Consider the following 27980-nt stretch of genomic DNA (forward strand, 5'->3'; position numbering starts at 1 on the left):
CTGCATCCTTCCAGACTGGCAATTAGTTGTCCCGATGGGATGGTCTCATGAACCTTGAATGAAACTAAAGGCCTATGTTTAGGCAAGAGAACCAATTTCCCAAATTCAGGTGAGCTGAATCCTACTCCAACCTGGTAAAAACCTAGATTTGGGCAAACTAAATCTCACCCTGAGAAGGGGTTTAGCTGCTTAAATAGAGGCAGTGTTGCCATTCTGGGTAGGACAGGGTTTGGTTCAGCTGCTTGTAGTCTTCTAGTCCCACTGCCTTGGATTTTCTAGGATATATTGAAGAGCACTGGACACTTTTGTGAGGCTCATTGAGTCATAGCTTGCATTCAAGATATCTGTGTGTAGCTGGCAAATACACAGAGCAGCAGGAAATCTGTGGCTTCCTGGGATAGCAGCTGGAGCCAGTGCAGGGCGCTCTAAGCATCTCCAGTGGCACTGCATCACCTGCCTCTGGTACCCACACCAGCTCTCCCAGACAGAGGAAGCCTGACACCTTCTGGGCGTGTCTATCATTGAACTGAGAGAAACCAGCTCATTTTAAAAATGATTCTGTGAAGAAATTGTTTGAGTAACTTTGGGAAATGTATTCCTTTCTTTAGAGTGGACCGCTGTGTTCCCCACCCTAGACCAAAACACTGCATTTTCAAGGAGGAAAAAAATACTTGATGCTGTTCAGCCTCTAAAGAGGGCTGAAGAATGATTTCCAGTTTCTAATAATTTTGTAATATTCTTCAGCTTTTTAACACAAAACAAACCTTACTGTGCATGTTTCCTGACAAGGTAAAAACAATAGTTTGTCATAGAAGAGTTTAGTGAAATCAACAATTTAAAATCCTGGTACTTCCTTGAAGAGACATTACCTGACACAGTGCATAGAGTCTTCTGTGAATCATGGAAAATCTATCTGACAACTAATAACTTCTTTTAATTATTATTCCTTTCCTGTGCACCTATGAGAAGATTCTGTTAATTAATAGTGCTTCACTTTAAATCCTTCTGGAACAGAATGAAGATGTGAATTGCTAGGGATTTGATTCTGTTAAGTGTCAAAAATTTACCTGCCTATTCAAACAGCACTGAATCCTTTAGTCTAGAAATGCTATCACAACCATTTTCTCTGGCAAACTTCTGGTACTTGTTTCATGACTGTATGAAACATTGGAAGTCTATTTTGATTCTTTTGTCTCATCAGAATGCAAATAAAATTCCAGAAGAAAGGAATGTGAGAAAGTACTTTTAAAAGTGTAAATACAACCATCAAACTGATTGTTTGAAAACAACAGATGCTTTTATTTGAATGTCAAGTAAAGGTTCTGGTTGGTTCTATTACAATTTAGAGATGACATTTGAACACCAGCCTTAGCACTAAAATTATAGTGACATACTAAATTCTGAGGCTTTGCTGAATTTATTAGCAAATCTATCTCCTGGTGTAATACACTATTGAACTTAATATTACATTTGCATCTGTGCAATGCATATCCATTTATCTGAATGTCCAGGTAGTGTCTATGGCAAACATTAATAAATCCAAACAACTGTTGAAGTTAATCCAAGGAAAACTGTGGTCGAAGAAAATGTTTTCTGATGCATTGCTAAGCTCAGGCATACCAGAGAGCCATCAGATAGAGATTCCCAGCTAATATAAAGAATGTGCAGGTGCTGAGTTCTTGCAATATGAGGTAAATGCAAAACAGCTCCCCTGGGATTGGGATCTGCATGAGGAATTAATTGTCCTATAAAGAGTGGGATGATGGCCCATTTTTGAGCAGCTTTTGTGATGGATGATGCTCACTTCTGCCATCAGCTTTACCTGTCCAGGCCCAGCCCACAGGAGGGAGCAGAGGGCTGGGCAGCCCCTGCAGGCAGGAGCTCTGGGCAGGGCAGTGAGGGAGCATGAGGGAGCAGAGGGGCTTGGAGAAGAGACCAGCCTACAGCAACAAGACATCTTGGATACTTATAGTTACTTCAAATAAATTATTTTCTGAGATAAGGAGCATGGGAGAAAGAGGAGAGTAAAATTAAAGAAGTCCAAGAGCTACAGAATAATGGAATTAAGAGGAAAGATTTGAGGTGAGTATCAGTAAAAATATCCTTAAAGTGAAACAGATAAAGATGCCTAGTCTGGCTCCTGATTTTCATTTTCATGATGCAAGGTTTTTTTCTGGTTAATGATTTTCTTCAATAATGCATTTATTTAGTTTTGATAGAGATATTAATTAATTCAAAACAATCAATAAAATTATAAATACAGAAACTTTTCACACACTCTTTATTAGATGTTTAAAACTTCCATCTTTCAACTGTAGCCCTGACTATACTTAAAACAGCAGAGTATACGATACAAATGGTTAGTACATGGGACAACTATTTGTGCTACTCAGTTTTTGAGGTTTCTTTAAAATACAGCCTAGGATTAAGCATCATTCTACTTTTCCCCACTGGAGTGAATATTAATGGATAAGTTAGATGAGGGTGAAATAGATATATCTGACAAGCAAGGCAGAAAGAGCCAAAAGGACAAAGCAAGCAATGTGGAAAAGAGGAGGGAGGCTGGAGAAGTCTCTAGAGGAACAAACAGAAGTGAAATCTCTGGGCACCTCCCAGCAGAAAACAGAACTGGGACAATCCTGCACTGCAATGCAAACATGCTGGAAATTCAGACTGGAGTTTTTTTCTTTCCCCAGCTGTTGTCCCAGAAATACTGGAATATTTGAGGGACTCCTCCCTGAAAGATCATAGATCCTTAACCATGCCACAGGCACAACTGAAAACTAGAGGATACTATTCCAGGGCAACAACTCCACTACACATTCCATGAAATGTGGAAGGAAAAAAGTCTGACATTCCCTGGCTGCAAATTGAATTTACTGACACTTTTCAGGCAAAGGCAATATTCCAAGTAGTCATTTTGTTGCTCAATAAATTCCCATTGCCATTCACTTTGCTGTGTAAAACCTGCCCCTTCCTTGTGTCCAAATGAAATAAATCATGGAATATTAGAGGAAAGAAGAGAAAGCAATTTTGTGAAGTGCTACTAGAGATGTGTTTTCCAGATAAAAACCATACCAATATTGAGAGACTGACAGCAACTAAAGCAAAAATGAGCATGAGACAGGCTGTTGGGATGAGCTGACACAAATTCATCTGTCTAAATAACACAATTAAGTATACATCACAAAAGCACAACTAACAATCCCCAGACCAAGTTAAAAAATTTAGTTATAGGTAAGACTGAAATGAAAAGTACCATTTTTTTCCCTCCCTTTTCAATTTTAAGTAGAAACATACCTTTTATCTTTATGTTTGTCTGTCCTAGCACAGCCACCAGGGTATACTTTTTTCTTACCAGCAGATACACATAGTGTAAATGAGAACTGAGCTCTGTAATCTCTCTCTATATGTGTCATGTCCCTGATCAAATATTTTTATTTGGGGGGTTGACTTAAAAACAAAATATTCCATATTACAACAAATGCTCTCATTGCTTTTGCAAAATCAACTTATCCTAAGATTACATGTGGAAAATGTTGGAGGAAAACAAGGGCTTTTCCTTCTGTTAAAAAAATCCAGCTTCTTCTTTCCTCGGGAAGGATTGTGCTTTGCCTTCACAAGCGGTGTGTTTCAAAGCCCTGAGCTGAATTCTAAATCTGCAGGGGAAGCAGCCTTGCTGCGGCTCACCCAGGCTCCATCCCCAGCCTTGGGGAGCACCTGCGGCCGCCTTGGGATGTGACACGCATCCAAACAGGACTGGAGCTGCTCTCAGGGGAGCTGCTGGTTCACAGCTCTGCCAGGCAGCCACGCCAAGGGCACCAGTGAGAGCACAGCGTGCCGGGCAGGAGAGCACCTGCCAACCATGAACCCGGCTGCTGATGTCGGTCCCGAGGACTGGGAGTGGATTTGGTGTGCCTCTGCAAGGGCTGAGCACAGCGGCTCTCCTGGAAATGCCCTGGCCCCTCTGGCAATGCCCTGGCCCTGCACAGCCCACTGCAGCACCACTGGAAAAAGCAGCTCTCTGCCAAGGTCACTCCATCCTGAGCAGCTCCTGACCACAGGATGGCAGCATGAAAGAGAATGAAAACTGTTGCTCATACAAACTGGGCTGGAGTTTGGAAGTCTCTGGTAGAAATGAAAAAAGAAACCCAGTGAAGAAGGTTTAATAAGCACTTCAGGCTCTGTCTGGAATTGTCACCTAGACCCAACAAAGCCAGTCACCAGCCTCATTGCTGACAAGAACAGCTTCTGAGCATTCAACATGTTTAGCAGCTTCTCAGTTAAATCAAGCAGAGGTGGCAACAGTGGAACTCTTACAGGTTCTTGAACAATAATGCCTCCACATAAATATGACACCACTGAAAGATGTTTTCAAGTAGAAGGCATGCAGGGGGTGCGTGGAAATATGAAAGAAATCTCAGGAGACCTTCTTCTAAGTCAGAAATTTAAAAAAAAAAATCTGGCAAGAGACAGAATAGACCAAACAGAGATGGATGGCAGGGAAACAGGCCTGAAAGCAGCCTGGATGCAGCAATGAAATCACCCAGTGAAGGAAGCTGCAAGGGAGATTTTGTGGCTTCACCACTGAACATTTAAGCATTTGTCTCCCAGTCATAAATCCACATAACACAACTCACCATTTCCAGAACAGACAGCTGAGCTCTCTGCTATGTAGTCACAGAAAATCAGGAGCCACAGAAGGAGATCCATGACAGGCAAAACGATGGTGCTGGAAAGGATTTTTTTAATTTAATCTGTGAGAAAGCCTGAGGACAGAGATAGGCTGGAGACCCTGTGACTTCCTCCTTTATTCAGGCACTTGGAAGTGCTGCCAAGGGCAATGTCTGCAGTCCACCCATACTTTCTTTCCTTCCTGCCCGTTGAAGTCACTCCAGGGCTCTTCAGTTTGTCAAGAGGCCAGAGAGAACAAGGCAGTGAAGGGAGGAGAGACAAACAGGGATGGATTATGTGATGTGGAAGAGACCTGATTGCTTATTTGGTCTCTACTGAAAATCTTGGTGTGTTGAGGTTTCTCACTCTCACAGTCAGATCTACCAATTTTGTCACTATAGTGCAAAACCCATGGACAAATGAGACCTCTGAAGTGGGAGCACGTGGCAATGGTAACAGCATCATAGTGCAGACAGGATTCATGAAGAAGATCAGGACAGGCAAAATTACCTGCAGATTCTGCAGCTAGGTGAATACTTGGAGCTTTCTTTTCATGTTTCATCCATACCCTGCTGGTCTTGGAGCTTGGTTTTGGGTCTATCCAGTGCAATGGTTTATATGTTGTCTTAATTTGTGTAGAGGTACTTTTGCTGTTCATGGAAGAGATCATGAATCCCCCTTCACAAGAAGAAGCTGGTATGTAAAAATTATGTGCAGCATTGATACCACTTTGGCCACCCAGGTCTTGGAAAGCAAAAACCTGGTTTCAGTAAAAGCCCTGGATAATGAATATCTGCTGTCTCTCAGCTGCAGGAGCACTGAAGCAGGGCAGGATCACAGACACAGCTTTGTTCACAACCTGACTCAGTGCAGGCACCTGTGTGCTGGGCACATCAGTGGCTGCATGCACTGCACAACAGGGCACAGCCAGTATTTCAGGGAAAAAGTTTCCCTCCTGGTAGCTATCAGCCTACATGCCTAGCCCTGTAAGTGTATACCTTCCCTGCTAAATTTAGCTGATAGTCTCTCAATGTGCTTCTTTCCTTTCTCTTCTCTGCCATCACAAGCATAGTCATGCTGAAAACTTAAAGTTAAAATTTTACAGTAATAGCCATGAGACATGGTAGCTTTATGTCACTTCTTTCCTAAATCAGGACAAAATTGGAACAAATTCCATTTCAAGCATTTAGCTAAACAGACAGGAATGAGATTTAATTTTCGTCAGAAAACAGGGTCTCACTAATTCCTTAAGAATATTTTCATGATAATAATTTTCACAAAAGCACAGGCCACGACTGACAGAGATGATGTGGCTTTCATCAGCTCACCACGGTGTCAAAATTTAGGCACCTAATCTACTGAGTGGCTCAGAAAGAGGCATTAGCTGCCCACAGATCCAGTACAGCCAGGTGAGAGAGCAACTAACTAGTGACCAAAGAGCATTAAACTCCTCAGAAAGATGATCCACTCAAAAACCTTACATACAAAGCTGAAAGCTGCATGGGTCTAGCTAACAAAAAGGCTGAGGAAGGGATGGTTTTGAGTACTTCTCCAGAGCTCAAACATCTCATTTGTAGCTCCTGTGGGCATTTTCTCAGAAGAAAGCAGCAATTCAGAAGGAATTATTTTAGAGGGGGCAGGGGTGGTGATGATTACACCCATCTCAGCTTGAAGCCATTCAGCAGTGCACCTCCCATCTGTTAGCTGAGTGCCCTGAATAAAAAGCACACAAAGACAGATGTGCTGATCCTTCATCTTTCCTCCCTGGTCTGGACTGGGTGGCTGTGTAATTAAGAATGTGAAGGGGAATGTAAAGGGCAGAGGTGGTCCATGGGCACCAGCTGAGGTTATGTTTTGCACTGATTTGTAGGATGAAAATCCCAGGGTGTACCGGGCTATGGGAGATTTGGGATACTATGTTTTCAGCATTCTTCCCATCAGTTTAGTCATCTGTGGGAGCTTCTGAGCATCCCTCTTCATCCCACCCCAGCAGCTTCAGGACAACCTAGAGATGGTAGATATTTAATAACACCTGCATAAAACAGCAACAAAAAAACGTGTCTTGTGTTGTTTGGGATGAATGGAATATCAAAACATGTAAAACCAACCTTTACAGTCAGACTTGTTGCAGGATTTCCTCTACCTGTTCTTTAAAGTGCCCGTGCTCGGTTTCCTTTCTTTTTAAGCATTTCATACAAAGTTGGCCCGTGCTTCTTTCCTTCACCAAAGACTCAACTTTTCTTAGTTGCTAGAACACTACTGTACTTTTCAAGAGTGAGAAAAAGAGCGTTCTGGTGTCACCAGTAATATTCCAGTAAGCCACGAGAGGGCAGGTTGTGCTCTCGATACAGCTGCAGATTTTTATAAGCAGCTGTTAACTCCCCTCACATTTTTAAAGTCCTAATTACCAAACGAAGCTCCAGCCACTGAAAAGAGGAATGCATGGATCTTTGATCCTGGTACTTGTTATGTGCATAGCATCAATCTAATGCCCTCATAGCTCTTCTTCTAGAAAGGAAAATACCTTTCCACTCAGTTTACATGTGAGACAAGAACAACTGTCCTTGGCTTTACCCACAGGCTCTTAGGCAAAATCTCTTCTAACAAGTTAGCTGCTGTGCTACATTTTTTACACTTCTCCCTCTTTCTTTCCTTCCTCTTCCTCACTGCCACTGTCCCATAACCAGGGCAGCTTGCAAAGCAAACCCTTAGGACAGCAGCAGCCAGACCTCCAAGCTGATGAAACTAGTTGCGCACCCTGTGAGCCCAAGGAAAATTCTCATCCACCCTTGGAAATAGCAGTCTAGAGTTCCTCCTAAATTTTTGGCATTTAGATCCCATGAAGGAAAAAAATGTGTCCATCTCCATCCAACAGCAGCAGCACTCTAAATTAGTGTTTAGCAAAAACTGGTGCATATTCTAGGTTGTTCAGCTTAGAGAAGAGAAGGCTCCAGGGAGATCTTGCTGCAGTCTTTCAATACTCAAACGGGGCTTATGAGAAAGATGGGGAAAATTTTTTTAACGGGGCCTGTTGCAAGAAGACAAGGGGTAATGGTTTCAAACTAAACAAGGGTAGATTTAGACTGGACATAAGAAATAAATTTGTTACAGGGAGGATGGTGAAACACTGTCACAGGTTGCCGGAGGTATTCCTGTTCACTGCAGAGGAGCTGGACTAGATGATCTGGACCCAAAGTGTTCTGTGATTCTATATGAACACCCTTGTAGTGCTGGAAAACAGCTGAGAGCTCCCTGAAAAAGGCACAGGGAGATCTCAGACCTAGCTACCTTCTGACACATATCAGGGTAACTAATGCAACTCGTGTGCAAGCTAGATCTCTGGAGACCTCATCTGTTGTCTTCAGCATCAGATAACACCAGTTCCTAAATAACAAGACCCCCAAAAAGCAGCCTGAGTTGGGAACCAAGGTAATGAGCTGTGCTGCTGTACCAAAAAGTGCCTCAACCCTTGACATCTTGGATATAATCCAGGAACAAGTGCACTGGGACCCCCAAAAGTCACCACAAAACAGCAGAAATGGCAGCAGGCTGCTGTCCACCTGATGGAGCAAAGGCTATCTGAGTGTGTGGTGAGCAAATCACAGCTTTGTTTGACCCAAAAAGTCTGCATTTTAGAGATTAGTTTTGTGAGTTACACATATTCAAAGCTAAGTATATGTGAAAACCATCTTCTTTCTAGTCCACACAGGTAGTACTTAGCAGGCCTAAAAGGAACACCAGAAAATGTTACTAACTGAATTTTTTTATTCAAGGCTAAAAAAGCAGAGGTTTTATAAGACTCAAGACCCCACAATACACAAAGCCTGAATACCCCATTAATGTAATATATCAAGCACCAAAGCTGACAGGATCTGTTCAAGATGTCATTTGCTATGTAAAACAACATGTTCCGAGATAACACTGGAGAGCCACACAAATGGGCTTCAAATCTCTGTCTAAATAAAGAAATATATAGGGAATGTATGAAGGAATGTTTAGGATGTGGTCTAGCACCTGTCATATCCAAGCCTGATTCCCCATCTGCACACCTGAGTAATGCAAGCTATCTTAGTCTTGTTACCTTGAGTCCTGCATCCTAGACTTTGGAAATTTGGAAGTTTACGCCTCGATTCATAGAACAGTGAATCAGAGACAAAAAAGTCCCACTTTCAACTTCTATTCCAAGTCCCTAACACAGAGGTAAAACACAAGTGTTTATCTAAGTGTCAGGGAACTCCTGATCTTAAATTGTAGGAGTTGGAATTTTGTAGTTTACCCATTGCTGTCATCAACTTTATTGGAAATAATGTACAGAATTTATCATATTTCTGACAGAGTCTGTAACCAGGGAGTTCCTATTGTATTTTGTCAAACTACATGAAACACTTTGAATCTTAAAGCAAGACTATGTTATTCAGAATATTTATTGATAACTGTAAAATAATGTATTATTCAAATATACATGTAGAATTAATAACTTCCAGCACATTTTAATGCTCCTAAATTAAATCAAGGACACATTGAGGTGAAGAATTATCTTGGCTATTCAAGTTGGTTTTCTCCTATTTGGATTCTCAGCTGTCTTGATCTAAATCTCTAGAGGATGATTTACAAGTGTCACACACTCCAGATAACATTTAGTAATGAGAAAAAATCTAGCCTGACTTGGGCCTTTCTCATATGTACCCAGAGACTTCACTCATTACAATTCACAAGATAATGGGAAAAACCTGAATGAGAACAATTTAGTCAGCTGCCAAAGGAGAGTGTGATAAAGTCTCAGCTAAGATACCAGTAAGGCAACCAAGGTCGCTTCCTACAAGAGCAAGCAAAGAAAGTGAAGGCATTAAGCCTCTCCCATGTACTTCTTGGGGCTGAAGCTCACATTCATCAGGGGTTCAAAACCTCTTCTGTGCCTTCGGTGCTGGAAAAGCACAAGCAGCAGAACAAGCACAGCCAGAGCTATAAGTGCTCCTCCAATCGTGGATCCAACCATGACAGCCCATGCTTGGGTTTCATCAAGGGAACCTGGAAATATGAAACTACTGAAGTGAGGACAGCCCATAAATCAATTTTGCAAATTACACAGAAGACATAATAATTCCTACATGCTGATAACTACTTGTGCAGCTTAGTGACCTACTGGCCACAGGCAAAATTCAAAGCACACCCCATAACTGAGACACATACCAGAGCTGGAGATGCTTCCTGCCAGAGAAGTCTACAGCTGAATTTAAACTTCAACAATTTGTACAAATTTAAGTGCTGGGAACTGAAAAGATTAACACTGACAAGACAAAAAGACCATTCTTTCATCTAATTTGGCCAAAATTATGAATGATCTAAGCAATTCTTTCAATAGTGACATTTCAAACAGCTGCTTCCAAGCTATTTTGGTCAACAGAAAACCCTCAAATTTTCCTAAAGGCCACAAAGCAGCCTACTGTCAAACTTTTAACTGAAAACACTACTCAGTGTGCTTCTGCTGACCAGCTCCAGATCGCATCTGCTGATTTTGAACCACTTCTGAAGAACCATTATCTTCAAAGATAATATTGCTTATTCCTATAATAACATTGTTCCACTTGGCTAAATGTTTGTGTTTTCATCTGTGCTTTCAGAAGTAAAAATTGCCTGCCCTCCTTTTCTGAAGAATGCTACATACACTGAGATGGCAACAATCACATCTGACGAAACAATCACAAAAAAGAAATTAAAAAAAACCACCTCTGAAGAGGACTGCACATATTTAAAAGGTATCTAGATATATGGGTTAGAGGAGACAGATGGCTAAGGGAGATGTCACACTGACTATAAAAACATCTAAAAGTCTTGTGCCCCAATCTGCAGTCTACAAAAAGATTGAGTGCAATCATTCCAAAAATTAGTAAAGTCCCAGAATGGATTGTTTACTGCTTTATCACCTTTTAAATAAGAACCAGCAATGTATTAATATTTGTTTATTTCCAATGTGATTACCTGAAGTACAATTAGCAAGTTGTTCTTTTGGCTGAAAGAGAAGGGTTTGAATGTAAAAGCTGTATTGTCTGAGCATAGGCCATTCAGACACGGATAGACAGACTCCTTCACATAGAGCTAAACATTTTTTTAGGTGTGAGTCAGAAGCAACAGAGTCACAAGCTGCTCATGTTCCTCTCTGGGTGCCTCATGCCAAAGGGGCATCCACATTTGCAAAGCAGGAGAGTAATACAAAGGGAGGAAAACTTAAACTCCGTAAGAGGGGAAGTTAAAATTTTCAGGGAAAATTCTGGGGATGCCCCTGAGAAAAGCACTGCAGAAACAGCTAGCATGCCTCCACAAATCAGGGCTCCCCTGCATGAATGCAGCCTGAGGGCAAGGGTTTCAATCTTTTGCAGTCTATAGACCTTGAAACAGTCTCCACAGATTAAAAACAGAGATGGATGGTAAGCATTTAGAAGAAATTCCTGCCCACACAGGTTAGATAAGCACCTTATGCCCTCAAAGTAATACTGAAATGGAGAAAGAAATTACTCAGATTTAATCTTTGGAAAAGCAGCTGAAGCATGATTTTCAGGCAGATCTTACTCTTCTGCCTTTTACAAATATTTTAATATCTTGTTGCAAAATTTGGATTTTCTGCATAAATACTTTGCTTTTTTGCTATTTTGTCTTTGTCTCATTTGTGTCAAGGGTAATTTCAAATGAATATACAAACACTAAGGAAGATCCCAGCTACGGACATGGAAAATCTTTAAAATTGGAGGTTTACAAGAAAGAACACCCAGGTACATCTCTCCAGGTACCCAAATATTAATATTTGGAAGTGAGCAGGTGAATAGACATGTGTGTTTTGTGAAAGGTTCTGTCCTAGGGTGACATTATGATGCCTGTATCCCCATTCATGTGTTCTGTTTATGCTGGATATTATGTCCTGTGCCTTCAAGACTGGCTCTGAAGAGCAAAAGTTTTGTTTTGCTATCAGCCGCTCCCCCACAGCTGGCAGGACACAGAGACAGGGCAGTACACAGTGCTGCTTTTGCTTTTTGCCTGGCTTTTCGCTTTGCTCTTGCTCTTGCTTCTGCTTTGCTCCTGCTTTGCTCTTGCTCTCTGCTCCTGCTCTTTAGTTATTTTAGCTACGCAGTCCGAATTTTTCCCTGGACTGTTTTTTCCTCTCCCTTTTTGGAACCACTTGAACCTGCTCCAAACTGGGACCTGGGAAACACCGAGAGTTTGCACCCTGTGGCTGCAGCAGCTACCCCAGCACTGGGACTGATAGCAGAGTGACCACCCCCAAGAGAGACTCTCTGAATTTGTCATCTTTTTCAGAGCAGTGAAAGAGTGGTGTCATCAGGTATTGTTCATTTTGTGTGCTGGGGGTGCTGTGCCTGTTAAATAAACAGGTTCTTTCCACTTCTCCCTGGGGAATCCTTACCAAACCGGTTGTGGGGAGGAGCTGTGTGGATTTGTTTTCTGGAGGGGCCCCCTTTTGGAGGTTTTCTCCCAAATTTACCCTAAACCAGGACAGGTTCCTTATTTTATATATGCCTGTGGCAAATGTGAGCTGCCTCATCACTTGGTCAGGAGCAGCATCCTGGGACACACCTGGCAGGTCAATGGCGTAGGTGTAGCCGAGCTGCTCCGCACTTTGGAAGAGCTCGTTGTTGGTCACCGGAGGGAAAAAAGGGACCATGTTATACAGCCTGTTGTGCCCGATGGGGGCCAGCTCCTCGGGCCAAGCGTTGTCGGGGGGCTGGAAGCGCTTCATCCACTCATCAAAGATGGCATCAGTAAAGGAGTGAAGAACCTGCAAATCCAGGCATGGGCACACGCATTTATTAAGCTCTTTTGGAAATCAGCCACCTTTAAAACATGCAACAAATACACGAGGTGGCTGGAGCTTTTAAAAGAGAGAGAAGAGGGTAATCTAGTTTAGATGGGATTTACAGAATGGCCAATCAGGAAAGTTCATGAGATTACTAAACTGATCTTCTGCATGGGACATTTTGCTTTATACACCCTTGTTGCTGCTGTTCCCAACAAGATCTTTCTCCAGACAGTTTAACACCAGCTGACATCAAATGGGCGGGTGAATCACCACAGGTGAGGAGCCACTGAGCTCATTTGGTGAATGTGCCCTTCAAAATCATTTGAATCTTTCTCTTTTAATCTTTCAACAAATATGGAAAGTTGCAGGAAATTTTATTCCATCATGCTCATTTTAGGGCATGTGCCACCAACTCCACAGCTCCAGGTGCCCATGACTTCCATCAGGTGAGTTTATAGATCTAAAATTAAATAATGCAGGAAAGTTGTTTCAGACAACTATTGCAAATGTCTGAAACTAATTTCTGATGTACTCATGTTTTTAATTACAACCCTGGAAAGAAGTTGGAAAATATCCTATAGAAAAACTATAGAAAATAATCTTTTGTACAAAATTACAGCATAGTGAAATGAATTTCACTGTGTAAGAAAAAAACTAATGCAGGAATTAAAGCATTATTAAGGAAACAATCTGAAGAACCACTATAAAAGTATGTGGACTAATTTCTCAAAAAAAAAGGTTGAAAACTTAAAGGTAAGAAAGAAATGTATCTACATAATATATAATATATATTGAATATATAATATTCTATATAATATAAAAAGAAATTTTTATATGTCATGTAAACACTGTGGTTTAATCTAACAAAGAGGAGAATAAATTTGCATTAATTTACTAGGGGAGAAAGATGTATAAGCAGAGTCAACTACTGGCATTTGCACAATGGTGTTTGTGCTGCTCATGGCAGTGCAGCACTATTTCAATGCACCACTGAAATCATACTCTTTCTATTTCCCAAGATACCCTGACATTAGATGGACTCCCTTTTAGCTTGTAAAACTTAAAACAAAGAAACATGCCACTCAATCTACTGCTTTAAAATACCTATCCCCACTTTCACCTTACCTTGTTGCTGTAAAATAAGGTTTTGTTGTTGTGCGATATAAGCCATTAGATTTAGATATACCACTAATGAAATTATTCAAGGCAGCATGACTTGGAACAGCAGCTTTTCTCCTAGAATCTTATATTTTACAAATTACCCTGGAATCTTGTTACTTTTTATTCAACATTTATGCAGGTGTGGCAGCGTTTAATGAAAGATAAAGGATTCCTTCTTTCCTATTTAAAGAACTATTTCTTAGGGAATTCACTTTACTCATTCTGCAAATCTCTTGTGAGAAAGGTGCCTTTGAGCCTCAGCCATTGTCAGTCACACTGGAGGTAAAAGACATACCACGAAGATGGGATCATTGGCAGCTGCATGAGGGAGAGCACTGGTCCCATTCAGGAAAGAGTGGACTAAATTATGAAGGCTCAGCATCGGCGAGTCAAGGGCTCCATCTGGCTTATCAAAGCCCTCCAGCGCATTCCTGTGGGTGGGTAACAGCACCATCAAGTAACCACATTTTGCTGACAAATGTGCTCATAAAGAAAACCAGTGACCCAGCCAGCTCTAAAGGAGCCGAAGGACAAACCTGAAGCTGAAACTGGAATTGCGGAAAAAGGGGGGTCTGTCGAACTCCTGCAGGGAAAGGCACCTCCTGACATCTTCCACGGTGGGTAGCTGCTGGCTGGAGGCGTGGGACGGCCTCCGCCGCAGCAGCCCCTCATCAGTGCCATTGCACAGCGTGACCAGGCGGTTGTAGTCATCCAAACTGAGCGTGGAACAGGGAGAAGCACAAGGCAGAAGAAGGTGAGCACTTGTTTGCTGGCTTTTTCTCATGCAGTACAAAAAGGTCAAGGCTATAGGTGTGAGAGAGCAGAGGTTTGGGATGGACACCTCCTGGGGCAGCTCAGTTCACCTCCTACAGCCTGGGACATGAATTTATAGCAGGACTGTCACCATTGCAGGCTTCCTGTGGCCCTGCATCCTCCGTGGACCATCAGTCATTTAGACCAATATTTACAGGATTGTTGTCCACAGAGAGAGGATACTTTAGAAAAAGCATTAGAAAAGCTTTAGAAAAAGCAAGCACAACTCCCATTGGGCCTTCTCCCCACCCAAGAGCTTTGGAAGAAGTTTTTGTCAGGCGATGTAAAACAGACTTTTCAATTTTGAGCTGACAAACTTTCACTCCTGATTATGGACTATTTTTTAACTCTTAACAAAAAGGGAAAAATGAAGGGAAATGTGAGCTGAGAAAATGCAAGAAATGACAGAAGACAGGTTTTCACTTGCCATCTCTCATCCTCTTTAGAAGAAAAGCAAGAGCAATGCATTGCATCCTGTCTTTTCAGGGCCTTCGAGAACAATCTGCTGATGCAGGGTTACCCAGTAACTAATGGGGAGTAAATCCTTTATACCAGGGAAAGAAAGAGGGAAGAAGAAAAACAGTGTAACACTGGCGAAACAAAAAAAATCAGGTCTATTCAGTGTGAAATGAAACAGCATTTTCAGAAACTTTTGAAGTAAACAAAAGCTCTTCTCATTTTAACCTTGGTGAGACAAAAGTTTAGTCACTTCAAGTTTTCAAGGAAAAATCCAAAGCCCTATTTATCTTTGAGGAAAAAGTAGGGGAAAGACTTAAAGCCAGCTGGTGCCTAAAGCTGGAATTTCAAATATCTCTTTAGGTATCCAGAAAAAGAGACGGGTTTGAAAAACCCTGAGCTTTCGGTACCTGTCTGACTAACTGCACACTGCCCCTGAGCTGAGAGGAGAATGATGTATGGGTATTGTAACCAACAGCATTTTATGTCACAGCACCCTGATCCTGCATCTGAATCCCCTGTCAAAGCTCTGCTCTCACACTAGTCAGCACATTCCCACAGGGAGCTGGCAGCAAGCTCCTGGCTGGCTCTGGGCTGTTTTTCATGTGAAATCTCAGATATTTCAAAGTCAATCCTCAAACTGCATTAAATATATCAGGGTTAAAGTCTCATCCAAAACAAGGTAGCAGACTTTCCAGCCTATCTCTAGCTTCCTGTATGCCAAAAGAATTTTCTTTTTCTGCTGCTGAGATCAGTTGGGTGTATGTTACAGAGAACCAACACACAGGCGTTTCTTTTTCAGAAAGATACTTGCCAATTGGGAAACTCTTCAGACTTTGGCAGCCATAAATTGGCTTAATCAACTAAAATCCTGGACTTGAAGAGTCATCTTTAAAAAATACACTTCCACAATATGAGAAAGTTTACAGAGAACCATCTACACACAAACTGATGGCAATTTCCAGTTTTAAAGAAGACAGTCTCGGCTCCTTTCCCGCCACTCACTCAAACTGAGAGAGCAGCCCATGCTGTCAATGCCGAATGACAGCAAGGTTTTGTCCACACGTGAGCTTGCCCTGGGTACCCTCCTACCTGTTACAAACTACTTGCCACCGGGAGAACCTGGAGCTCAGGTTGATCAGGCCCGGGTCGTCGGGCCGCGATGCCCCGAAGAGCTGGTCCGTGCAGATGTCACACTCGCTCCCGCCCGTGGCGAAGTTCCAGTAGGGCAGCGCAAAGGACTCGTTGCCCAGCAGGCGCTGCAATGGACCAAACTGCATTAGTTGGGAATCAGCTCCAAAGGAAAGAGAAAGGGACTCCTTCAAGCTCTTTGACTGGACATTTGAATATTCACTGAATATTCAGCTTCTTATTCTGCATTTCGGCTACCTGCAATTCACAGTGTCGTTCCCACTCCTTCCAAAAGATTGTGGCATTAAATCAGTCTAAACAAAGACATTGTCACGAGTTTCCCTGCTGTGAGACTTCTTTTGGCCATGTTAGGCTTTCTGCCAACTCAGAGACCAGGCAGGAGAGCAGGAGCAGAGATGAATTGAGCCTTAAGCAAGTAAGAGGCTTTGAGTGATATAAGTGGGTAATGGGTAAAATTGTGCGTGTGGTTGGCTTTCGTTCCAGAAAACTGGCCCTGGGGAAGAATCTGAACTTGTGTTAATAGGGGAGTACAGTGCATTTGATTGTGCTTGCTTGCCAGATACAATTTCACACAAGCAAGATCCTGCAGCTATTTTGATAAGCAACCATTTTCATTAGAGATCTGTAAGGCTGAAATACAGCAACATTGCCAATACAGAAGTCATGCAAATGGAAATTAGTCTATGCTACTGCAACTAACTCTCGAGTGTGTTAACATATATTTGTTTAAAAGGCATATTGCTAAATATATGTATGTATTAGATGTATAATATGTCATATTTAAAGGGAGTAATATTTACAACTGGTTTCATAGGAACGGCGTCTTCAACATCAGCCAGCAATATCTGTTACCAAGTTTCACATGAAGGTGTTGCTTCAATTTTATTAATAAACACTGTTACTTCACATCTTCTATCCTCTGTTGTGGAGATGAAGGGAAAAAGTCTCAATTATAACACATCACTGCTCATGGTGAGAAACCATTCAGTCCTCAGCACTCAGAAAGCACTAATTTCACTTAAAACAAAAAAAGATCAGTGAGCAAATACACCTGGGAGTGAAACAAGGGTAAGCTACCTCCTAGGATAGTTTCTCACTCCTGGGTGAGAAAATATCCTAGGAGGTAGCTTACCCTTGGCTGGCTCAACAAAGTGGCAGAGCAAAAGGGAGAAGCTGTGCAGGGAAAAGGAAAGGTTATTCAACTAACCTGCAGTTCCCTCTCCAGCCACAGCAAGTGGTACCTATGCCAAGTAACAAAGGCAGGTCCTTGGTGGGAGAAATCAATACCTTTGAAGGGGCGGCCAGGACCTACAAAGGGAAGATAAAACAAGCATTTTGGCATCAAATGAGGCTGGAGAGAAAGACAGCACTTCCTTTTATTGCCAGGAATGGAGTTAAACAAGAACCTTCAGCTCTGCATCTTTGAAAAGAGTGAACACTTCAGAAGCTACATCACTTACTTGGGACGAGTGAAACAAATATCCTCTGTGGATATTTGCTTCAACACTTACCAAAACTTCATATTCCCTAAAAAGATGGATATTGTGAAGATTTCTTCTCACTATAATGGATTTTGATTTTTAAAAGCCATTTTCCTTTCTAAAACCCTATCTCCTTGCTAATATGTGCATTACCTCATTCTCTTGCTCAACTGCAAGACTTATACCATGTAAGACCTACACCATGCATCTATCAAGAGAACCTCAGCATTTCCCATGCCAATAGCAATCCAGAATCCTTTGCCAAATTTCTTCAAATTGTGCTTGTTATTTCTTGCATAGTGCTTTTGCTGGGTTAGAGGTGAGAGGCTTCAAACCACGTAAGGATTTGTTTATCACTGCAAAAACCTTCAACCCATATATGCATTTATGTGCACCATTGCAGCAGTGCTAGAAGTTTCCCCTTTCCCTTTCCACATGACTGTCCTGAACCCGAAAAACCTTTGCTCTCTAGGCCAGAGGCTGCTTCCATCAGCCCTGCAAAATGGAGCTGTATCTGAGGGGCAAACTGAATGATACCCACTGCAGAGCAGCAGTCACCCTCCAGCAAGGAGACAGATATGGGCTGTTCAGCTTGCACATGGGACTGCCAGGTAGAAAAGCCATATGGGTTGGTGCACCTCCTACAAGTAGACTTTGTCAAATGTGGCTGGTATAGGTACTCCTGCCTAGAAAAGCAGTGAGGCCTAGGAATCTGAATTTGGGAGAAAGCATGGGGTTAGATACCCAAACCTAAAAGATGACCATGGTTAGTCAGGCAAATCCCATCCTTGGTGACTTGCTGAAAGCCACCAAGAAAGCAGTAGCACTCTGGTCCCAAATATGTCTGCATGGGCTGTGGCTTCATCACTGCAGACCCCCTTTCCTACCTTGTCCTATGGACTGGGAACATCTTTTTGAAGTCAGTTACTGCATGGCCACACTTCAGTTCACTCAAGTGAAGATGGTGCATTGCTCCTGAAGATGCACCAGGAGTGCAACGGGTGTGCTCCAGCTGCCAGGGGGTGTGGGGACCAGACCTTAGCAGGTCCAAAGGACATCTCCCTTGAGTACTGCTGGCCACCAGCTTCTCACCACCAACTGTTTCACTCTGCAGCTCTGTGCCTACTACTGGGACCCTTGTTCAGCAGTGTATTTTCACCCTTTCCTTTACCTGCAGAGCCCACTGGAAAAGAAAAGCACTCACCCAGGAGCGTGTCTCTGACTGAGTAGTAATGAAGCCAAACAAAGAAGTTATAGATACTGCAGTTGGCAACCTGCGGCTCCTCTCCGCTTGGACCAAGCAGACTTCTCCAGTGCTGAGTTGCAATGACATAGTCTGGGTGAATGGTTGTCTTGGCACGGTCTAGAGCATCAAAGAACTGTTCTCTCTCCTCTGCTGTCAGGGCGTGGATGTCCTTCCTAACAACTGCTGGCTTCCTCCTGCTGCATTCGGGGCCGGTCCAGCCAAACTTGCATTCACCACAGTTGTACCCACCAAAGTTTCCTGGATCAAGAGGGAACAATCAGTCATGACATTATGAAGCAGGGAAAACTAACAGTGCAATGCAGAAGAATGAAAAATTAGTGCTCTTCTTCCCCAAAGATGCCAGTTCCTGGAAAGGATAGCAGCTGAGCAGACTTGCAGCCTTGCCAGTTGACTAACCAGAAGGACGACTGGCTCGATTCCCAGAGCCACAGCAGGGCCAAGAATCACAGGCAGCCAGTTGGGGAAGTGCTGGGTACTGGGCTTGACGCCCTGAGGTGCTCAGAGCTCTGCAAAGCCCTCAGGCACGTGAGGACTCTCACTGAACAGAGAACTGAGCAATTGAGGTTAAGCCGGTGATGAAGTGCTTTGCTCGACTGGCTCTCAAGTACTCCTCTACTTCCAGGATCAAACCCAAAACAGGGTCAGTTCACATGGATCCTTAAGCACAGAAAAAAAATCCCTAAACTAAACAGTTCTCTTAAGAACAAAACTTATGTGGAACTAGTGCCTCTTAACAGTGTGTCTGGGGCCTAACACAAACCAGGACAAGCACCAGGGCTGCTGCTGGTCATGCTTTAAGCATTATTATATAGTGCTGCAATAACAGCCTGAGAAACACTGCAGTACTGTCATTCCCTGCTGGCATCACTCCTAAGGCAAGTAATCAGGTCTGCTCTAGGATATTAGCTCAGGCTCTCTGATGAGATGGGAAAGCCTAGGAAAGCAGAGCTTGCTCTAAGTGTGGCCTCCTGCATGCTGTGGCAGACAGCTGGCAGCAGCAGAAAGGCCCTACTGGATCTTGCTCCCCCATTTCTGGGGCAGACAGGGAACAACGAGTCATTCCTGCAGTACACACCTGCCCTCTGCCTGTGTGCTGGCAGGCTGCAGCAGCGCGGGACACGGGGCAGTGCTGCCAGGGGCAGGGGGGAGCAGATGGCAACAGGGTGCCTCTGGGATCTCCACACTCCTATCAAAAATCTGCACTGACTCCTTAACCTGTTCTCAACCTCCCCTCAAACTGACCACACACTCATTCCATAACAACCATGACAACTCTTTTCCAAAATCCCACAGAATCTCACTGCTCACCACACATACTAGTGCTGAACTAAAGTGGGATGAGGAAGTGTCTTGTGAAATATTCCCAGATGGACAGATGTCCCCAGGCTGTAGGCTTGAGCCTATGACCAGAACAACAATTAACATTAAAGCAAGATTTCAGATTGTTGGGGGCTACAGGGCTTATTACCAAATTCAAGGTTACAAGGGCTGTTACCAGCACGGCTGTAAAGCTTATGTCTAACTTTTAGGGTAAGAGCTGCTGAAATGTAAACATCTGTAGCAGACTCCTGAGAGACCTGCCAAGAATATATGGGGGCTCTTACTTTGGACCAAAAGTGGGTTGGTTATGGTTGCTTCAGAGCCCCTGAGATCTCTAAGTTTACATTTGTCATGAAGCTGAGGATCAGTGCTCAGTTTAGGGACCACAAGCACGAAGGCTTCAATGAGGTTTTGGATCATGCACATCCCAATGGCATCCCACGGGGACAATTTCCAGATATATGGCTTCCATTTTGTCATGAAGCAAGCAGAAGCAGCTGGGTTCAGCTGCCATATTCCAGCTATGAGGGAAGGCACCCAAATCCAGGTGTCTGTATGGGCTAAAGAGGATGAAGGCATACACCAGAAAAAGCAAGTAGGTTATAATTATATAAAACAAAGCAGATTGTGTGGGTTGTATGGATATGAGGGGGGTGAGCAACATGGAAGATTTGTTTGACCACAGTATCCTCAGGGTCCCATCAGAACAGTACAATTACTGCTATCATTTCAGTGTACTCCACTATCTGTGCCTTTTTCATTCTTCATGACCCAGCCAGCTATTAGGGCCCATCACATACTCCAGCCTGAACTGACCTGATGGCAAATATCAAGAATATCTTGAAACATTGCCAAATTAGGCCATGCATACTGCTCAACTTTCAGTCATGGACCATGAACTTCTGGAAAGCACCTGTTGGCCCCTCACACTCAGGTACAATTCAGTCTTTAGGAGAAGGAGGAAAAAGCAGGAATTAACCTTAAAAAGATCTGCCAACAACCTCTTTTGAGACTGGCAGTTATTCCTCCAGTCCTTTAAGGGACCCCTCCACTCACAATGCTGGATAAGCAACACATTGAAATAGAGCACTAACAGAACCAGAGGCAGCGCAGGACCAGGTTTGTGCTGTCTGGGGTGGTACCAGAACAAGACACTCTCAGTCACTTGTTGAGGCTCTGATGGTGCCTATTCCTCTCTCAGGAAGGGCCCTTTGAATCTGCAGGTCTTGATGCTTGAAATAATTTTATCAGACAATATCTGTATTTTAGGTACACTCTCCTCAGCCTGTGACAAGAAATTTGCAAAAGCCTGAAATGATGAGTTATCTTCATGGGAAGAAAGCTTTTTCCAACTGTATCTGGAGCCAGGTGGACCAATGACTTGTCACCTGTTTCCCTTGGGCAGGTGCTAATTATATCCAATTGATGCTCTGGAGGATTTTCTCCCTTAAGCACCCTACCTATGAAGGAATCCAAGGTCTCTACTCTTTCCATCACTTCCCCAGTCACTTTTCTATGGGGCATGAGCTTTTACTAAGTGAGGAGGACTGCAGTGGAGACTTGCAAACAGGAGATGATTTCCAGGCAAAGTGATATTTCACACTGCAATATTTCTGCCAATTGTGTCAAACATTTTTGTCACATCCTCAGGTCTATTTGGCAATGTTCCATTGTCAGAAACGCACAAAACCACAAAACTTCATTATATCAAATCTTGCTTTTTGTCATTTTCTTTCAACATGCTCCATGCATCACAGGACTGCCACTATGCAGCAGCTAAAATGGAAAGAAAATGATGGAGGTCTGTGGGATTTCCCATAATTCAAAGAGAAATTACTGCAGTAATCAGACCCAGCTTTTTTATGACCCACCCAAACCACTTTTTCAACATTTGTTTCTTAAGAACTCTACCAGGCCACTGATCTGGAAATTATGCATTACTGTTTCCAGAAAGTTCATTTACTGCCATGTGCACTTCCCACAGGACAGGATTGTGAAATGCTGGTCTCTTACAACTTAACTTCCCTGTCTGCTATGCTAGTGATGGTGGACTTCAATGGTACAGCTCTACCAGAGCAGGAAAAATAATCTCCTGATAGAAGGACATAGTGCACAGTAGATTTTTTGAGTAAGGCATTGAGACCCTTTCAAGATCCTTTTGCACACAGGAACTCCAGGAACATGCAAGGATTCATGCCTTGGCATTTTGTCACCTTCAGTGATTAACACATAGGAGCTCAGTGCACAACCCTCCTGAGGCTCTGCCAGGGACAGCAGAGATTATTATCATCTCTTGTGGTTTCCAGAGAATATAGTCTGAGAGGTCATTCTGGTACACAGGAAGGAGATCATATCACTGTTGGATGCTTGTTCCACTGTTTCCAGGAATGTCCACTGTACTGCTGCTGGTCAAAATATCATCTGAGTATTCTCCATTAACCCTTATGTCTGGAGATGGGATCACATGCCTGGGAGCTGCCTTCTTCTCTACCCAATCTCAGCAACACTTCAAGTGCTCTTTCTCAGTCAAGCTGGGTGAATCTAATTCTGTAGGTACTATGGCCATGATACTTCTCCCAGTGGGTCAATCCATGGGCATGGCACTGATAGAAATACAGCTCTTATGACCTGAGACTGGGTGTGTGCTCACACACATCACTGCTGTATGCTAACACCAGTCACCACACACCATGGAGCTGCTTCTCAAGCCTGGGCGTTGCATGAGCTTATGGATTTTCCACCTCTTAATGGTTGTAACATGTGGGTGGTCATCAGTCACCAAGCATAACACAAATTAATAACTCTATCAACTTAGTGTATTTTTTTCAGTAAAAATGCACCCACTCAACACTTACCATCTTCTGCCTTGTTTTAGTGCACCACGATGACACCCAGGCAGCTGCCATGTCTCTTCCTTCTAAAGAGACCAGTTTTAATGCCCATCACTTATGGGATGGGGAGAAAGGACTCCCTTACAGACTTCTTTAGCTATTCCATTAAAACAGGAGTTACATCGGATTTGAAACTCCTGCATACTGCAATTTCTCAAGGCTGGGATCAGGACTGCTAACATGTGGGACAAATGGTTTGCTCTTCTCTCTTTTCTAGCTCCTCATTTGGGCACCCTCACAGGCTGTAGGATGTGGAAGAAATGTACCTACACTGGATTTAATTGAGTCATCAAGGTATGGCTATTATTTATTATTACCCCACAGACACATTACCCTACAAAAATAAATTAAATGTATTTTATAACCACTTCAAAAGCCCAATTTTTACCCCATGGGGTAGACATCATATCAGCTACATGACTTAACTGATAATTTGATTACAGCTAAAGAATGGATGTTAAATCATCTGTCTCCAGCTTGAATATATTACACAGGAATTCTAAAGGATTTAAATTTTTTTTCTCAAAAAACTTCTATTAAAAAATAGAGTAATGTTCAGCACATGCCCATATGTAAACCTTAGAAAGTGGAAGCAGAAAAAAGAATTATAATTATGTTTGATTCCTCAGTGAACTCAAGCTACGTCATTGTTTAATCACTGTCACAATCTGTACTAGCCACCACATGACTGACTGCAGTGGTTTTTCACAATAGTCTTCTGTACTGAGTTTTTAAAATGCTATACCAGATCTGTATCCCAGCACTACAATGTTATCGTTTAGAACTCAAAATAGAATTTAATTCACAAGTCTTCTAAAATAGTTTGCTTTTAAACTAAATTTAACTACCTCACTGAAACACTGCTTTGTTGTGTAAACAGCTACAAGTCCCGATATTCGAGGCTGGACTCACATATCCATCACTTGGTCTAATTCAACACGTACACCTTCTTGAAAACAAATGAGCACATTCCCCTCCACACTTACTGCACACTGTCAGGATCTGTCAGGTCGTTTCACTTCAAGAATTTATATAAATTGAATAATACGAGGGGCACCCAAACCAATTGTAGAACACATTCAGTGGATTCAAAACTGAAATTAGTCAAGAACTAAAAACTCTACCTTCCAACTACATTCATGCCATAACCCCATATTTTTTTTTACAGAGGTGATATTTTGCTGCAACCAACACGTTGAGTGAAACGTTCAGCATCCTGACAACAAACCTGCAATTGCTTATTGACCATGGCCCATGGCACAAAAAAGTGGGAAGCAAAGCTGGAGCTTTCTTTTGTTCTAATCTTGTTCTCTATGTCCTCAGTTAAAGAAAAACTCATGCATATAATCTGCTGAAGCCTAAAACTGGGGGGAAAAAAAAATCTGATCCCATTATAACCCCTCATCCTTATCTGTGTTTGGGATTTTCTTTTTTCTTTTTGGTTTGCTCGGCTGTTTGGGAGGAAAGGAGGGTCCATAAAAATCTCGGTACCCAGACCTGGATAGATATGATTTTAAGGTATTTTTCCTCAGTGAACAGCCTCAACAAATTGAAAAATTTTCGGTTTCTTTTCTCCTTTGATACTAAGTTTTTATCAAATAGCAAAATTTATTGTGAAAACTCCAGAATCGCACCACTGGAAAATCTCAGCCCCTGTTCCTCACCATTCCTCCAGTTTCCTTACCATATAGCCATCAGCTATGTGACACATTCAGTTGGCACTGTCTAACAAAATAATCAGCTAGATGGTTGTTGGATTTCCCATAGCTTATCATTCTAAACTATAAAGATGAAACACAACAGTTCATGTTGTTAAAGTGCTAGAAAGAGCCTTGGTAGGGTTGGAGTTTGCACAACCCAGGAACTATTCCAAACAAGCGGTTTGCAGCTTGGAAAATGAGACACCGTAACAGCAGAGATGTGTGCTGTTCCATGTCCCTTTGAATAGACATATTTAATTTCTGTTACCCCATGTTACCTGGCATTATGTTACACAGGCAGCATAGCTCTGGATGCCTAATAAATACCACTTACAGCTGGTGTGCAGACAACCAGCCAGTGTATTAAACCAAGTGGAAGAAAACCACATAAAACCCCTAATATACAAGGAGACATGATCTCCAGCATTGTAAAAGCATCAGATCTAATTCAAACCCCACACAGCTGTGAACTTCTTAGCATTCTCCCAGAAATGGTTCTGCATACAGCATCAAGCAGAGTACAGCCCTTTCTGAAAACTTTCTGAAAACTTTCTGAAAATCATGCTTAAGGATACGTTTCACTTGCTGTTTTATCACTGGTATATTTAGATTTTTAAAAAACTGCAAGGAGAAAGCAGAATCCAAGGGATTTAAAGAGCCAAGGGGAGCAGAAGAAGCAGCAGCTCAGAAGAAGTAAAGCTGAAGGAAAGGACACTACATTCTGCTCACGTAATTTGGGATCCAGTCCTGCAAATATCAAATACCTGTGCTTATCTCTAATTGGACAAGCAAATTATTGTCTGGCTATGCAGAGCATGTCTGTCTCTACTGCTCTTCAATTTTCTTCCAGGTTTTGATGCTCTTTGATACCCTAATGACTTTAACTATGTAAATATTGGTGCATGCCCATGTGCTCCAGTGTTCTTGTGACCCAGGATCTGGGTCTGTATGTGACACCTGACTTAAGTTTTGGAGGTATATAAGAACTTTTAAGGAAAAAAAATATGCATTCAATTTCTTGTTTTTGCAAACCATCTTGAAAAGTCCTTTCACACAAGCATTTGAAATCCAGTCAAAGAAAGAGATAAAAATTGATGTATGCTATAAAGCCTATTATTATTTTGAGGAGTTTTGGTAACACCATGTATCCATTTAAGTCATCTGCCACCACCTCTCTGTTTCCAGCTGACAACTGCACTGGAAAATTTAACCTCTTTGGCTAAAATTCTCTGCAGTGCTGCCTTCCCAGATTGAAAAACTGGGCTTTCTTGGTAGTGTGAGCTGAGGTATACATTTTAGACAAAACAGTCCAGGTCCTTCTAAGAATCAGGCTGATGCAAAGCAGTTTATTCTTCTCATGTTAGAAAACTCAAACAAATTGATGTTTTCAAAGAGAAACCCCAGGTTTTATTTGAAATGTTCCTAGAAAGAGACTTCAGTGCCTCTGATGTGCCTTTTGCCCTACTAGTGGTGCCAGCTCCTGCCAGCTCTGGACAGAAGTCTGGGCTGAGGCTGCAGTTCCTGCTCATTTTAACCCCCCCTTCAGCCAGGGCTGTTGCTGAGAAAGGGTCCTGTCACCTTATTCTGCCCTGAGCTCACCTTCCTGCTCACTGCCTCCTGCCAGCACTAAGGAAGAGGTCTCATTAGAATCTTATCCCTTTGGCCAGGTTAGCCTTCAAGCACATCTCCTGCCCAACCCGTTTCACCTCCAGCATTCAAACTCAGGAGCCCATGTAAAGTCACAGTGAGAAGTAGCAGCTGGAGACGAGGAGGAAAAGGATGAGATGGCCTCTTTGGTGGTTGTACAGACACATTTTGGATCAGTGTAAGATGTAAATTTAGTTAACAAACCTGGGAAATACCCTGGCCTGACATGGGAGACTTTCAATGCACAGGGCTCTGTCATGCTGCAAAGTACTCATCCATGAGGAATGAATCTTCAAACAAGGCACCCTGATCCAGGTTCAGTGCACCGTGAGTAGCAGTGACAGAGGTTTGAAAGCAGCACTGAAGGGTCCAAAACCCTGTGGAGAAATGGGATTGCTGGCTACAGGGACAACTCCATGGGCAAAGAGGAAAACACAAAAGTTCACATGAGACAAAACACTTCTGTGACCCTGACGTATCAGGGTCAAAGATATTAACAGTATCATGAATATGGAAGAACTTTTTGGATAATAGTAATATTTGAAGCCTTCTTGATGCCTTATACCACCAGGAATGTCTCTGGCCTTTGGAGCAAGGTTAGCAGACCCCTCCATCCCCATCCCCTCCCCCCAGCACCCATCTCACCTGTGCAGTGACAGCTGTGGTTGAAGAACTTGAGGGGCCACCGTTCACGGTCATCCACATTTTGGAGGGTGTAGGGGCCACTCCAGGGCTGAGTGTCTGCCTGCACCCCCTCACACCGTCCCCTGCCCTGCAGGGACCCGCAGATATTGCCTGGCTCTGTCCCCAAGGCCGGGCAGCAGCGTTTCAGGCGAAGGGCTTCCACCGTCATGCAGGCACGGGGAAACTGTGCCTGTGCCTGTGGGGGACAGCAGCAGCTCAGGTAGCCCAGCCCAGCCCAGAAAAGCCACCTCAGGGCTCCCATTACTGCTGAGGGCAGGCTGTGCCTCCCTGCTGGACCTGACTGCAAAGAGCAGGGAGATGTGCACTGTGGGACAACCTGGCCTCACCACTGCTCCATGCCCCAGCCAACCAGGATAATAACTCTTGCTGCTGAGGATGCTGGTGCCGGGTGTTTGTTTAATCCCAGCCTCTAATTGCCTCAAATGCAGCTCAAAAGACGAGTGCTTTGACTCTGTGGTGCCTGCCCAGCAGCCACGGCTTTGAGCAGGGTTTATATAGAGGTCGGGAGAAGCCCTCATTAGAGGGATTAGCACGGCACAAATCCTCGTGTTTTGCACATGACATCAAGGGCAGAAAAGATGCCAGTGTGAAAGCAAGGTTTTGGCAGCTGGTCAGGAGAGTGAATGCTTCAGATTTATTTCTCCAAGTCTTTTATGAGCTTTGAGAAATTGATGGTCTTGTTTTAGCTGAGGTGGCTGGAGAAACACATTTATTCTTTTAATCAAAACCCTGTAAACAGATGATAAATAAAAGTTTATTCACTGCAAGATAATACTTTCCATTAAAGCAGTAGCAGTGGAAAACTAACTGGAAGCACAGAGGATAGAGATGCACCATTAACAAAAAATTAATAAATGTGGTAAATTTGGGGTGGAGATTCCACCTGCCAACTGCTGAACTTCAGTG

The 27980-nt window shown here is 42.9% G+C and overlaps 1 protein-coding gene across 1 annotated transcript; it reads right to left on the minus strand.

Annotated features, from left to right (window-relative positions):
- Nucleotides 1–8514: 8514 nt before the first annotated feature.
- On the minus strand, nucleotides 8515–27533 carry DCT (dopachrome tautomerase). The gene is made up of 8 exons (XM_009085303.4): nucleotides 27015–27533; nucleotides 18749–19048; nucleotides 17271–17371; nucleotides 16004–16170; nucleotides 14179–14358; nucleotides 13938–14073; nucleotides 12259–12460; nucleotides 8515–9702 (listed from the first exon to the last, which is right to left on the minus strand). Exons 1-8 carry the CDS (start codon nucleotides 27313–27315, stop codon nucleotides 9521–9523), a joined length of 1569 nt encoding a protein of 522 aa, XP_009083551.2. The 5' UTR covers nucleotides 27316–27533; the 3' UTR covers nucleotides 8515–9520.
- Between the last annotated feature and the right edge of the window lie 447 nt (nucleotides 27534–27980).

The sequence above is a fragment of the Serinus canaria genome, chromosome 1 (genome assembly GCF_022539315.1).
Source record: "Serinus canaria isolate serCan28SL12 chromosome 1, serCan2020, whole genome shotgun sequence".
Taxonomy (NCBI): domain Eukaryota; kingdom Metazoa; phylum Chordata; class Aves; order Passeriformes; family Fringillidae; genus Serinus; species Serinus canaria.

Bases quoted from the DNA above. Each gene is read 5' to 3' on its own strand.
- DCT (XM_009085303.4), bottom strand. From the start codon at position 27,315: ATGGGAGCCCTGAGGTGGCTTTTCTGGGCTGGGCTGGGCTACCTGAGC. The intron at 17,372-18,748 runs GTGAGTGCTTTT...TTCCCTTTGTAG, and splicing joins AGTCAGAGACACGCTCCTGG to GTCCTGGCCGCCCCTTCAAA. The intron at 14,074-14,178 runs GTTTGTCCTTCG...ACCCACCCACAG, and splicing joins AATTCCAGTTTCAGCTTCAG to GAATGCGCTGGAGGGCTTTG.